This window comes from Rousettus aegyptiacus, unplaced genomic scaffold (genome assembly GCF_014176215.1).
Source record: "Rousettus aegyptiacus isolate mRouAeg1 unplaced genomic scaffold, mRouAeg1.p scaffold_m13_p_10, whole genome shotgun sequence".
Lineage (NCBI taxonomy): Eukaryota > Metazoa > Chordata > Mammalia > Chiroptera > Pteropodidae > Rousettus > Rousettus aegyptiacus.
Window position 1 is genome coordinate 47,554,188 of NW_023416285.1, and position 13,063 is coordinate 47,567,250.

Genomic DNA, 13,063 nt, shown 5'->3' on the forward strand with positions numbered 1-13,063 from the left:
TGTGAGAATTTGAGAAAGTATTTTATAATTTTAGAATCACTAAGACTTTATAGAGATCTCGTGTAGCCTCCCCACACCTTTTATCACAGATATTTTATAGAAAATAATATAAAATAGAGTAAAAATATGAAAATAATTTCAATGCAACCTGACTACTATTTTATAAATTTTGAGGTACAATGTGACAGAAAACTAAATATGATGTTTTAATAGTGCAGGAGCCTGAAGCAGAACCTAGAGTTCTTAATCCCTGATTCAGTATTCTCTCACACACTATTAACTTTAGAATACTGGAGAGAGTTCAGAATTTAGCTCCCTATTTATTTCGACTCCATCGCGTCATTGTACTGCACGAGTCACATAAAATGCCTGGTCCTTTTATAAGGGCCATGTTGATAGCCTCCTTTGATGGATGTCTTATGCATGGTCACCATTTCACATTATATTACACCATCACTCTTTCCACAACTGACTGCAAGAGGGTTGGCGTTTGACTCTAGGTAGCCAGCAGCCGACGAGATGACCTGGTGAGAAAATGTTGCCCAGAATAATGCTCTCTACTAGAGAGCGCCTTCCTGAGTCCACGGACTCTTCTCCCTCAGGGAGTGAGCTGTATGGAAAAAGAAACAAAGACAACAGAGTAACGAAGAAGGGAAAAGACCCCAGAAATAAGTCACAAACCAGAAGCCACGAGTAACAAAAAGTCCAAGGGCAAATATAAATCTTGAGTAGACAAATAGCATGTAGTAAGGAAAGAGAAGTTACTTGGCGGTGTCAAGAACAGCGGAAGCAGAGGGGAGAGAGGTGCTATAAGAAGAACTTTGGCACAAGGAGCAATGGATGCCTAAGGCTGAGCGAGTGACAAGACAGCTGAGTCTCTGGAGTAGTGCTGTGTCCTGAATCTCTGTAAAGCATGGCGATCCATGATCGAGACTATTTCCTTTCTTTACTTCTTGTGTCTCATTAATCCCTAGTAACCAAGGTACCCTAGATAACACCTCATTCCTTATAACCTTAGAAAGCTTAACACACACAGGTATCAGGGCATCTGGTAACTTTGAACTATTATCAGTTGTCATATTTATGAAACAACAGTTCTAAATGCTAGAACTTTCACTTGACTTTTAAGACCCCAATCTCGATCTTCAGGATATTCATTCAATAAGTATTTGAATTTGTCCTCTGTTTGTCCTGGGCATCAGAGCTACAGCACTGAACAAAACAGACAAAAATCCTGCCTTCATAAGAGCTTACATCCTATGATTGTTTGTACTTAAGTGCTGGACTCCAGGGAGCCATCCAGGGACAGGTCATCTCATGGCACAGTAACTTTTCTAAGAAACACCAGGAAGTAAAAAGGAACCTCAGTATAGAGCCTTTGGCTCTGATGATTTTATATATGTAAATCATGTTGAACTGAGGGAACCAAATATTTTAAACACCCGCAAATAGCCATTTTGCTTGGTATTAAGCAATGATCTCATCTACTCCAAATTTACCCTTCTATACCCTGTTTTGTGCATCTGGGCTTGGGACTTTGCATAATACATTTCTCTTTTGTACAGATTCCACCAAAAGGTTGGGATAGAGGGAGACCGGAAGGAGCAGGAGGAAAGAACATGCTATTTCCTTGCTTTCATGTCAGTGAAAGGCTTCCCCCTGACAGAAGTAGTTGTCTCCAGGCTCTTAGAATAAGTCACTTTGCACCCCCATGAGGGTAGGCAGCTCCAGCTAGATGGAGCTCTTTGCAGAGATCTGAACTCCAGTTCCTTAAGCCTCTCCCCTGATGCACTAACACCTGCAAGAAGCTCTTCTGAGCTTCTAGTTTCTGAAAACCCTGACCTCTTTCCTTTGTTGTCCTAGTCCTAGGGGTTATACCCATAAGCTACACCTGTGTTCCCTAGTTGTTTTTTTCCGTCCTCTAAAAGGTGTTTAAGCAATTCTCAACATTTAATTAGCTCTGTTAAAAAACTAGTGTTATTTCTATTTTTCTAACTAGACTCTGATTAGCACAACCATAACAAAGCAGCCACTTCCCTATCATTGACATATTTACCATCTAATGAGAATTTTTCAAAGTAACCTCTCTAACACCCATATGGGGGCCACTATATCCCTTCTTTGGACCTCTCCCACTGCAAAAGGTTCCCAATATACAAACAGAGAAACATGGATCCCTCAAGGTACTTGGGGAGGGCTCCAGGGGCTGTTTATAAATAGAATTGGGCTGGTAATTGTCTCTGATTCCTTGGATTTAACCTCTGAATCCTTGGAATTTCCAAAATAATAGGTCCGTCTTTGTTATTTGTGGCAGGTCCCATGAACCACATCCGAGTTTTAACTGACACGATGACTTAGGATCTGAGTGATTAAGGAGCTGGTCACACCAGAAAGACCAACCATGTGATAGAGAGGTCAAGCTTTGAGCCATATGATATCATCTTGACCTCTAGGGGGAGGAAGACAACTGGAGAAGAGTTCAGTCATGTGGCCAATGATTCAATTAAGTGGTCTACGTAGTGAAACCCCAATAAAAACTCTAGATACCGAAGATCAAGTGAGCTTCCCCCGGTTGGTAACTATACATTGATGTGCTGGGAGGGTCACACATCCTGAAGATATGGAAGCTTTGCATTTGGGACCCTATTAGACTCTCCCTATGCATTTCTTCATTTGACTGGCCCTGGTTTATATTCCTTATAGTAAAACTGTAATTGTGAGTATAGCACTTTCTTGAGTGCTGTGAGTCATTCCAGTCAGCTACTGAACCTGAGGGAGTAGTGAGAACCCCTGAATTTGTAGCCATTGGTCATAAGTGCATGTGGCCTAGTAATACCTGAGCTTGTAGCTGGTGTGGAAAGTGAGGGTAGCCTCCTGGGGCCTGTGCTCTAACTTGTGAAGTTATGCTAACCAAGGGTAGTTAGTGTCAGAATTGCAATGCAGATGCTTTCTAATTTTTACACAGCTGACAGACTATTAAGATTTTAACTAATTATACTGAATCCACATGCTCGACATTTAATTTCCCACACCAAAAATCACCAGGCCAATCTAAGTGGTTTTTAACATGTTAATATTTAACATGTTAATACAATGATTTGACTCTCTTACACTGGTGAAAATAGTTGATTCAATTAAGTAGTGATTGCTGAGAGCAAAGTGCTAATGCCATTGTTATGTAGCAGTTTCTAGCTTGATCACATTTAAATTTTCTATGAAAATCCACAGACCTTATCCCATTTTAGAACATGTCCTCCTTTGTATGTCTTGTCTTCTCAAAATGCCTTGTGAAAAAGAGATTGGTGAGTTTCTGGGGAAAGTAACATTGGCTCATACATATGTGAACAGTGGGAAAGGTAAGGAGAAAATAAGATCACCTGTGTAGTAGGCTTGAGCAATCTCCTTCATCTGTCTGCTTGTCCTGGTGGTTAAGATTTCAATCAATGCATCTTCATTTGTTCCAGCGCCCTAAAAAGGAAAAGGAAGTCTATTTTATGAAGACTTAAAAACTTAGTTTCATGCATTTCAGTCTTAATAGCTTGTTTTAAACAGATGAAAAGACCAATGTTGAATAAATCACCATACAGTCCTATATTGCTCTAAAGCAGTTTTCTAATTTTCCATATTTTATAATTAAAATAACACAAATCATGTGGAGGTAACTGACATTGAAATTTTCAAAAAAAATTATACTCTAAGGTAAAAATCAACTGAATGATTCTAAGAAATAGTATAAAAGGAAAAGCCTATGTCATTTAAGATCAGAAGTGAGCATTCAACATGCCATTATATTTAGAAAGGGCTCTGCAATTCTTTAATTCTTTTGAATGTGTTCACCCCTACACCAACATTCTAGGTAGGTTAGCATGTGTCATCCTTTTCATCCAGGGAGATTTTTAAAGCTTCAATAATGTACGTCACGGGCCCACTCAGTTTGAAGACTAGGTATTCCAGAGCTTTGGTCTATACTCAGGTCACTGAATCACACTGTGATTCTAAGAGCAGTGATTTACAGGAGGACTTGTTCTAAGAAGGCCAGTGGAACATAGGAACAGAGGCTGAATTTTGTCCTCTGTGGTAGAGATTCCTAGCTGTCCCTAATATCGCTCCTTTAAGACTTACGAATTAATTTATTTTTAAATACACAATTTTTTGAGCAATTTTAAGTTCTCAGCAAAATTGAATGGATCCAATATTTCTTTTATCTTCCTTGCTTAGTAAAAGAACTCCTAAATTTTAACTTAGCACATAGCTACCTAAATAAATGCCATATTTCTCACCTTTCTTTAGAGCTAGGTTTATCCACATAACTAAATTCTGATCAATGGACTTTATGTGAAGTATCATGTACAATTTTTGAGAGTCCCTAAAAATCAAGGGTGAACCTTTGTCCCTTACTCTTTTTAGCTGACTGGGATAAAGACATAATTGCTGGATCTTAAGCTTGACCTTTGTTGAATTGAGCTGGTCAGGGGGCTGAGGGAGGATAGGGCATTATGGTCAGTTTTATGTGTCAACCTGGCCAGGCTACAGTCCTCAGTTATTTAATCAAACACTCATCTATGTGTTGCTGTGAAGGTGTTTTTTAGATATAACTAAAGTCCATTATCAATTGACTTCAAGTAAAGGAGATTATCTTAGATATTCTAAGTAGGCCTAATTTAGTCAGTTGAAAGCCTTAAGAGCTCAGGCTTCTCTGAAGAAGAAATTCCACTTGTGGGCATCATCTTCAAGATGATGCCAAGAGTTCCGGCCTGCCCTTCAGATTTTGAATTTGCCTAGCCAGCTTCAAAATCATGTAATCAACTCCTTGCAATAAATTTCATAATATAAATCTCCTGCCTACTGGTTCTGCTTCTCTGAGGAACCCTGAATGATACAGATACAATTTTTAAAAGTCAGAGAGATAGACAGGAGTCAGACTGTGTTGGGTGATGAAGGTCACAGTAAGAAGTCTGGATTTTAAGTATTCAAAGCCATTGGCAATTTATGCAGGTGAATAGTATAATTTGATCCTAAAAGTAACTTTATAAAAGTAATTTTGGCTATTCTATGTGAATAAATTTAAGGTGGGCAAATATGGAGGCAAAAGGACTAGTTAGGAGGCTATCGATATCGTCCAGTCAAGAGATGATGGTGGTTGAACTACATACAATGTTAGCAATGGATTTTGAGAGATGTGCACATATTTTTGATAAATTTTGGAATAAAGCTAATGGACCTGCAGATAGACTTGGGAGCTCTGAAGAATAAGGAAAAGCAAGGTATTAAAGATAAAGTTTTTGGTTTAAGCAATGGTTTTTTGATGGTGCCGTTTATTCTCAGTGACAACAAAATGGAGAATATGACTCCTCAGGTCAGAAACAAACAAACAAAATTAGGATATGACAATATCCTTTCAGCCCCAGGAAAATGTGGGCTCAAGGTTCCACAACTGCTATCCATTTCAGGACGGTTCTGCCACCTGGAGAGCACAGAAATGACATCGAAATCTATCACATTTACACCCACGTCTCAAGTTCATAGCAAAAGCTCACTGGTAGAAAGTCAAATTCTGGGCAGAAATGGCTTGTGTAGGGCTCTTACCTTCATGGATTTCTTCAGCTGCTTTGCATCAAATACTGCTGGAGGAGTCACGAGGGCCACCATGAGATGCTCAAAGTGGCCAGAGAGGTCGCCCTTCAAGTCATCTTTCAGTTCCTAAAATAAAAAAAAATTTAAAAAAAGGTTAAGTATGACATACTCTTCCTTTCTCTTTCTCTAAAGTTACCTGGTAAAAGATGAACATATGTAACAATTCAGACAAAAATATTCCCATCCACAGGGGAAAAAACATAAATGGTGAAAATATTTCTATGGATATCAACCTGCATTTTATGATCGCTTTAAAAATGTTTTGTTTTACAGAATATTTTTCTGAAAGAAAGCCAGTGGAGGGGTTCTGTGAATGCTGCAGATAGGAACTGAGTATTCAGATGCACCTTCTAGGCCCTTGATACTCTAAATGTGTCAGTTGGGGTAAGGAAAGAGGAAGAGAAGGAGGAGCCCTGCAATTCACACCCAACTTCATTGGTAGGTGTCCTCTTCCTGCCTTGCTTGTCAGTGACTGCCAAAGAGCTTCAAAGAGAAGAGAGAAGGGAAGACAGCGGCTGGTCATTTGCCTCCGGTAAGAGAGTAAAACTTGGAGGCATCAAAAGCAGTTTTCTGGCAACAACAGCAGGGAAAACCCTAAATGTGGTGATGGGTCACACATTACCTATTGATAGTGTCCTATAGTGCTGTTTCCACACATTACATAAGTGTGATCCATCTCCCCTGCTTGAAGGCAGGTAACACGGTTTCTATTTCCAATATTTAAAGGAGTGTTACTGAATAATTATTTTTCCTGCTCTTGATTATTTTCAGCTCTGAAACAGGCTGGCAGCCTCCCAGACTGCTATGAAAATGTGGACACAGACCAGGGTCTACCATGCCACTGGGGAGCCCTGTGTGGGGAAGGTTATGCTCCTACGTGCAAATCACATGCAAATCACATGCAAATGGTGGAACCAAGTGTCACTAGCTCTGCTTTAATTGCCGCAGGGTGTTTCCTCTCTAAACGCTAAATTCCACTACCATCTGTTCTCAGCCCAAGACCTTCCAACTGAAACTTATTTCACATGCTCTCATTATATTTCACTGTGAGAAATGGTTGTTACCCTTCACCTTGATCCTTCCCCACTATTTTGGAAATCCTGAACGGCCAATGGATCATTTATGTTCCCTATAGGTGAGTGTGTTGCCTTGCCTAGAAATTTGGCCATTCATTTAATTCGACAAATGTTTACCTGGCTCCCACTAGGCATTTAAATGTGGGTTAGACACAAACCTTACCACTAGTACATTATGCTGTAATAGGAAAAACAGAAATATTCGAAGATAAAATTTCAATATAATATGTTAAGTATCTTATAAAGTGTGAAAGTTAAGTATCTAAGCACAGTGTTTCAGTGGAGTCCGGGGGCTTGGAGAACACTTTCAAGAGGAGATGCCTGAACTGCCTGTGGTTGTTCACTAGACACTCTCCATTCTCACCTGGACCCGAATAGCCTGACTGGTCGCTGTTATCATTCTTTCTCCTCCATAGTTCATTAGCTGCCACAGCTAAAATAATCTTACAAAAATATGTTAGATCATATTATTCCCTTGCTTACAAACCTCCAGTGGTTCTCTACTGTTCTTAAAATAAAATCTAAATTTTGTACCAAGACCCCAAGGCTCAGTATATTTTAAACCTCTCTCCAACCCCATTTCTTCCCTTTTCTCCCCTTTACTTTTTATACTCTTGCCATATTGGAACTCTTTCTGTTTCTTAAATATTCCCAGCATGTTTTGCCTCAGGGATTTTACATTTGCTATTCTCTGTCTGAAATGCTCTTCCCCCAGATCAGAGCGAATCCTTAGTGTTTTTAATCTTGGTTGAAAGTAAGGTAATAAGCCCTCATTGACCTTTCTTCACCACCTGATCTAAAGGAGCTATTCACCAGTCATTCCTTGTTAATCACCCATTTAAATTCTTTCATAGCACTTACCAATATCTGAATTTATTTTAGTAATTATTTTTCTAATAGAATGTTAGCTCCATGAAAGAAAAGAGGATCTGCTTATTATACCAGTCAATCTCTCATGTCTAGGGTATCTTCTGACACAGAGTAATACCTGACAAAGAGTAGTTAATTATTGAACAAATTAACTGTGTGATAAAGACACTCAAAATGTTCTTATATAGTTCTTATATCATTTCTGGTACTTAGCAAGTTTTTATTTGCTGAATGAATTAAATCTATAATTGCATAAACATGTTAAAGTTGGGGAAAAAACTGAAGATCATTGAGATAGGAATTCTCTGATATCGGTCAGATAATTCCTTGTTATGGGGGCTTTCTTGTGCATTGTAGGCTGTTTAGCAGCATCCTTGACCTCCGCACACTCAGATGTCAGAACTGTTCCTCTCCCTTCCACTAGCTGTCATAATCAAAATGTCTGGAGACACTGTCAAATATTTTCTAGAGAGAGAAATCATTTCTGGTTTAGAGTCAACAATCTAAGGCAACCTTCCTTGTTTAACAGGTGAAGAAATTGAGGCCCAGAAAGATTAAATGGCCATTCAGCCAGTTAAGGGAAAAATGAAGACTCATATTTCAGGCTGTTGATTGGGAACACAGGGTACTATCTGTTACACTAGGCCTCGAACAAAAGATCAGTGGACAGAATCCTGTGGGAACACCCCTGGTTTATCAGTGATTAGCTCTTTACTGCCTGTAATGTTAATCAAAATGTACCTTGTCATACGTGGCTTGATATTCCTTAACAATCAGCTGCCGCTGTGCATTTGACCTCTCAGTCAGAATGCTGATGAGTGTTTTCTCGTCAGTTCCTAAGTGAAACAAAAATAATTTTACTCACCATAGACCCAAAGTTGCTTAATATCTGTCATGAATAAAAGAAAAATGATTAATGGTCTGAAATGAATGCAGACAGCAAAGTGTTTAAATTTTTAATTTCAAGATTCTTACTGGATTGAAATCTTTCTTTGCCTGGCTTTTGGAAAAGAAAATTAGCTTTATTTGGATAGTTGAGGGAGGGATAAAACAATCCTTGCCCACGTATTCCTATGACAGAGGGAGCAGCTAAAAAAGAAATATGCTGCTTTTGAACTAGATTTTTTTCACCCGTATGAGGTTCAGGTCCTGTCTTATCACTTTTTTTCTCCTTCTTATCTCCATACTTGATATAAAAATCTCCTTTTCTCTAGAAAAAAAGAAACTGACATTTATTGAGAACCTACCATGTACTAGGCACTTTTTATTCACTGTCATATTTAATGGTCATAGGGGCTCTAGACGGTAGGTATGAATAAGCTGTCCTAAAGATAAAGACACTAACACTTAGAAAACTTACCTCATTTGACAAAGTCATGCAGCTTTTAAGTGGTACAGAAGGAATTTGAACCCAAATTTCTGACATATAAATCTCTCTCTAGTCCCTATCTCTCTCAGGCATTCCAGACCCATAGATACTTAACCACTGGAGTGAAGATTAACATTAGGCTAGGGCTAATGCTGGCCTGCCTGAGAGTGACCTCAAGATCACTAGTTTTCCGGTAATTATAGTATTAAGATCATGTGGGAGTTGTGTCAGCCTCCTTAGCAGTAGAGGACTAAACTAGGCTGAGGAGCTATGAGTTAGCTTGCTCACCTTGGGCATGCATGACTAGAATGGTATAAAAGATCAATTGGAATTCAAGGGTCAACTTCTCTGTATTTACATGACCCACACACATCTTGGCGACACATGCCCTTAACAATGAACAGTACACACTCTACATCACTGATGGAGCAAAAGAAACAGTGTACTTGGTTAGCTACTAAGTCTCCCAGTGGAAGATATTGCCTCACTGTGTCTCTGGTCTTGTATTCTATACAGTTAAAAAAACACAAAATTATATTAAAGCCTAGTTTTTTCCTGTGAGTCTGAGTATTAACTTGGACTTGTAATGTCATGACTGTTGGTGCGTGCCTAGACACCTCCAACTGCACAAGTATCTCAATCTCAGCATGATCCAGGTTGAGCTCATTCTACTTCCTCTCTAACTTGTCTTTCAACCTATTCCCTTATCAATGATACATTATGAATGTAGTCATCTAACCAAAAATCCTGGTAGTCATCCTATACTCCTTTAATTTCCTTGCTCCCTACATGGTAGCAATCATCTGCACCTCGTGAATTTGTCCTCTCCTCTGCCACTTTGCACTCATCATTTTTCACCCAGAAACTTCAACATCCTCCTAATATGACCTCATTTTAATACATACCATATATTACTACCTAAGAAAATCTTTTTAAAATGCATCTGATAATATTGATCCCTTGGTTGAAATTATAATGGCTCTCTGAAATCTTCAGAATGAAGTTTACACCCCTTTGCTCATACAATAGGTCATTGGGATCTTGGTCAGATGCTTTATGGAGACTTCTTTAGCATATGAATATATAGGAAGATCATGGCCAATAACAGTGGGTACTGATTTAATGTCATGAGAGACTGAGATGAATCATGGATCTGTTTCCTATGAAAGAACTCTGACTTTCTCCATGGAGCAACAATCTGGATCATGGATACAACAGAAATCTGAACCCAAACCTCTGACTCTAAAACATGTATATTTCTCTCTGGTCCAAACCTCTCTCAAGCATTCAGACTCATATGCTTGCAATAAAATTTACCATAACAAATGTTAGAAAAGAACCACAGGTTGGAAAAAGATATTTTTATGGCTTATAATTTAAAAAATATTGGGGTAGCTTCAGTTAAGATGCCAGAGTAGGTAAACGCTTGTCTCCTCTCAGAACCACATCAAAATTACAACTAAATTACAGAACAACCATCATTGGGAGTCACCCAAAGTATAGCTGAACAGAAGTCCTACAACTAGAGATATACATAAGAGGCAGCCTCAAGACTTGTAGGAATGATGGAGACATGGAACTAGCCAGTCCCACACCCATGTGTGGTAGTTAAAAATCAGGAGGGATATCTCAGTTGTAGAGGTTCCCCCAGAGGAGCATAGGGTCCCAGCCCCAGGTTCCAGTGCCGGGATTGTGGCTAAGAGATGGAGGATGTCTTCAGTCATGGATGTTCTTAAAGGGTCTGCAAGCATATGTACTCACTGATGGACTCACTCGCTCTGAGCTCCAGTGCTGAAGCAGAAGCTTGAAAGGGACATACATAGTCTTGCTTCAGGGTGGGAGCTGAAGGGGCAGCTTTCTCCAAGACAAAAATGCTGGCAGAATCCACTGTTTCTTTGTTGAGTCCTGCCCTCTCCAAGCAGGCAGATGCAGGCAGCCACCATTGCTGAGTCTCCATCAACCTGGCTAAAACTGGTTGCCCTGACCTGGTGATATCCTGAGACCCTGCCTCACTCAACTTGCAGGCTCATCCAAGACACTTCCAGTGGCTATTCTATACAAATGGCCTGTCTTGGATCATGCTTCAGATTTCCTAAAATCTTTCAAAAGTTTGCAAATTGCAAATAAGCAGCATCTGGTCTCGGCATGACCTATATCTCTTGCTGAGCAGCCTCAAGCCAGGCACCAGCAGCTACCAGCCTTGGTTTACAAATTGGCCTCTCAAGACACCTCCAAGCCTAGCATGAGTGGCAGCCATCTGCAGATTGCTTCGTGACTCTTTCCAGGTAGCCCAAGCAGAGCACAGGCTGCAGCTGGAGCCCCTCTCAGGTGGCCTCAGAGTGGTATGCCTAATGACCAGCTTCAGACTGAGCTGGAGCACCACCCAGACTGTATCCAAGGACGACACACCCAAATGGCAGACTTAGCAGGCACCAGAGCCCCATGAAATCAAATCCTGCTCCATTTGGTCAGCCCCTCACCAGTCAGTCCTCAAAACCAATCAGCTCAAGAGTTAATCCCTTCAATTGATGTGCAAATAGCAACCAAGGGCATACACAATCCATATAAGGAACACACCTGGAGCATTTAGCCCAGGTGACCAGGGAGGACGATGCTACTGGGCCTCACAGGAGACCTACTACATAAGGCCACTTTACTAAGACTGGGAGACATATCGGCTCTACCTAATACATAGAAACAAATACAGGGAGGCAGCCAAAATAAGGAGACAAAGAAATACCCCAAATAAAAGAACAGAAAAAAGCTCCAGAAAAAAAAAAAAATGGAGATAAGCAATCTACCAGAGTTCAAAACACTGGTTATAGGGATGCTCAATAAACCTAGGGGAAGAGTAGTTAAACTCAGTGAGAACCTTAATGAAGAGATAAAAAACGTTTTTAAAAATCAAAAGTAAATAATAAAATAACTGAACCAAAGAATACATTAGAGGGAATCAACATAGATTAGATAAAGCAGAGAATCAAATCAGTGATTTAGAAAATAAGGTGGGAGAAAACACCTAATCAGAACAGCAATAAGAAAAAAAATCCAAAAAAATGAGGACAATTTAAGGAGCCTCTGGGACAGTATAATGAGTACCAACTTTTACATCATACCAGAAGGATAAAACAGAGAGCAAAAAATTGAAAACCTATCTGAAGAAATAATAATGGAAAACTCCTAACCTGGAGAAGGAAATAGACACACAGCCCAGCAAGCAAAGAGAGTCTCAAACAAGATGAACCCAAAGAGGCGCACACCAAGACACGTCATAATTAAAATGCCAAAGGTTAAAGACAAAGAGAGAATCGGAAAAGCAATTTGTTATCTACAAGGGAGCTCCCATAGAACTATTAGCTGATTTCTCAACAGAAACTTTGCAGGCCAGAAGGGATAGGCATGAAATATTTAAAGTGATGTAAAGCAAGAACTTACAACCAAGATTACTCTACCCAACAAGGATATCACTTAGAAATGAAGGAGAGATAAAGAGCTTCCTAGAAAAGAAAACACTAAAGGAGTTTTTCAACACCAAAACAATATTAAGAGAAATGCTAGAGAGACTTCCTTAAAAAAATTATTAAAAAAAAGATTAAAAATATGAATAAATGGCAATAACTACATATCTAACATTAATTTCTTTAAATGTAAATGGATTAAATGTTCCAATCAAAAGATAGAGTGGCTGAATGAATAAGAAAACATGCCCCTTACATATGCTGCCTACAAGACTCACTTCAGATTGAAAGACACACACAGACTGAAAGTAAGGGGATGGAAAAAGATATTTCATGAAAAAAGAAACAACAAACAAACAAAAAAGCTGAGGTAGCAATACTTATACCAGACAAAATAGACTTTAAAACAAAGGCTATAACAAGAGACAAAGAAGAACCCAGTAACCCCATTTCTGGGTATTTACTTGAACAAACCCAAAACACTACTTCAAAGGGACATGGGAATCCATATGTTCATTGCAGAATTATTTACAATAGCCGAGATATGGAGGCAACCTGGGTGTCCATCAACAGGTGAATGGATAAAGAAGAGGTGGCACACATATACGATAGAATATTACTCAGCCAGAAAAAAAATGAAATTTGCCATCTGCAAC

At 39.3% G+C, this 13,063-nt stretch overlaps 1 protein-coding gene across 1 annotated transcript in view; it reads right to left on the minus strand.

Annotated features, from left to right (window-relative positions):
• Positions 1-13,063, minus strand: part of ANXA3 (annexin A3) — a 49,134-nt gene that overhangs the window by 20,721 nt on the left and 15,350 nt on the right. The window contains exons 4-6 of the mRNA XM_016154421.2: positions 8,322-8,416; positions 5,587-5,700; positions 3,378-3,468 (exon numbers count right to left, since the gene is read on the minus strand). Coding sequence (XP_016009907.2) covers positions 3,378-3,468; positions 5,587-5,700; positions 8,322-8,416 — 300 coding nt within the window. The remainder of the gene's footprint in view (positions 1-3,377; positions 3,469-5,586; positions 5,701-8,321; positions 8,417-13,063) is intronic.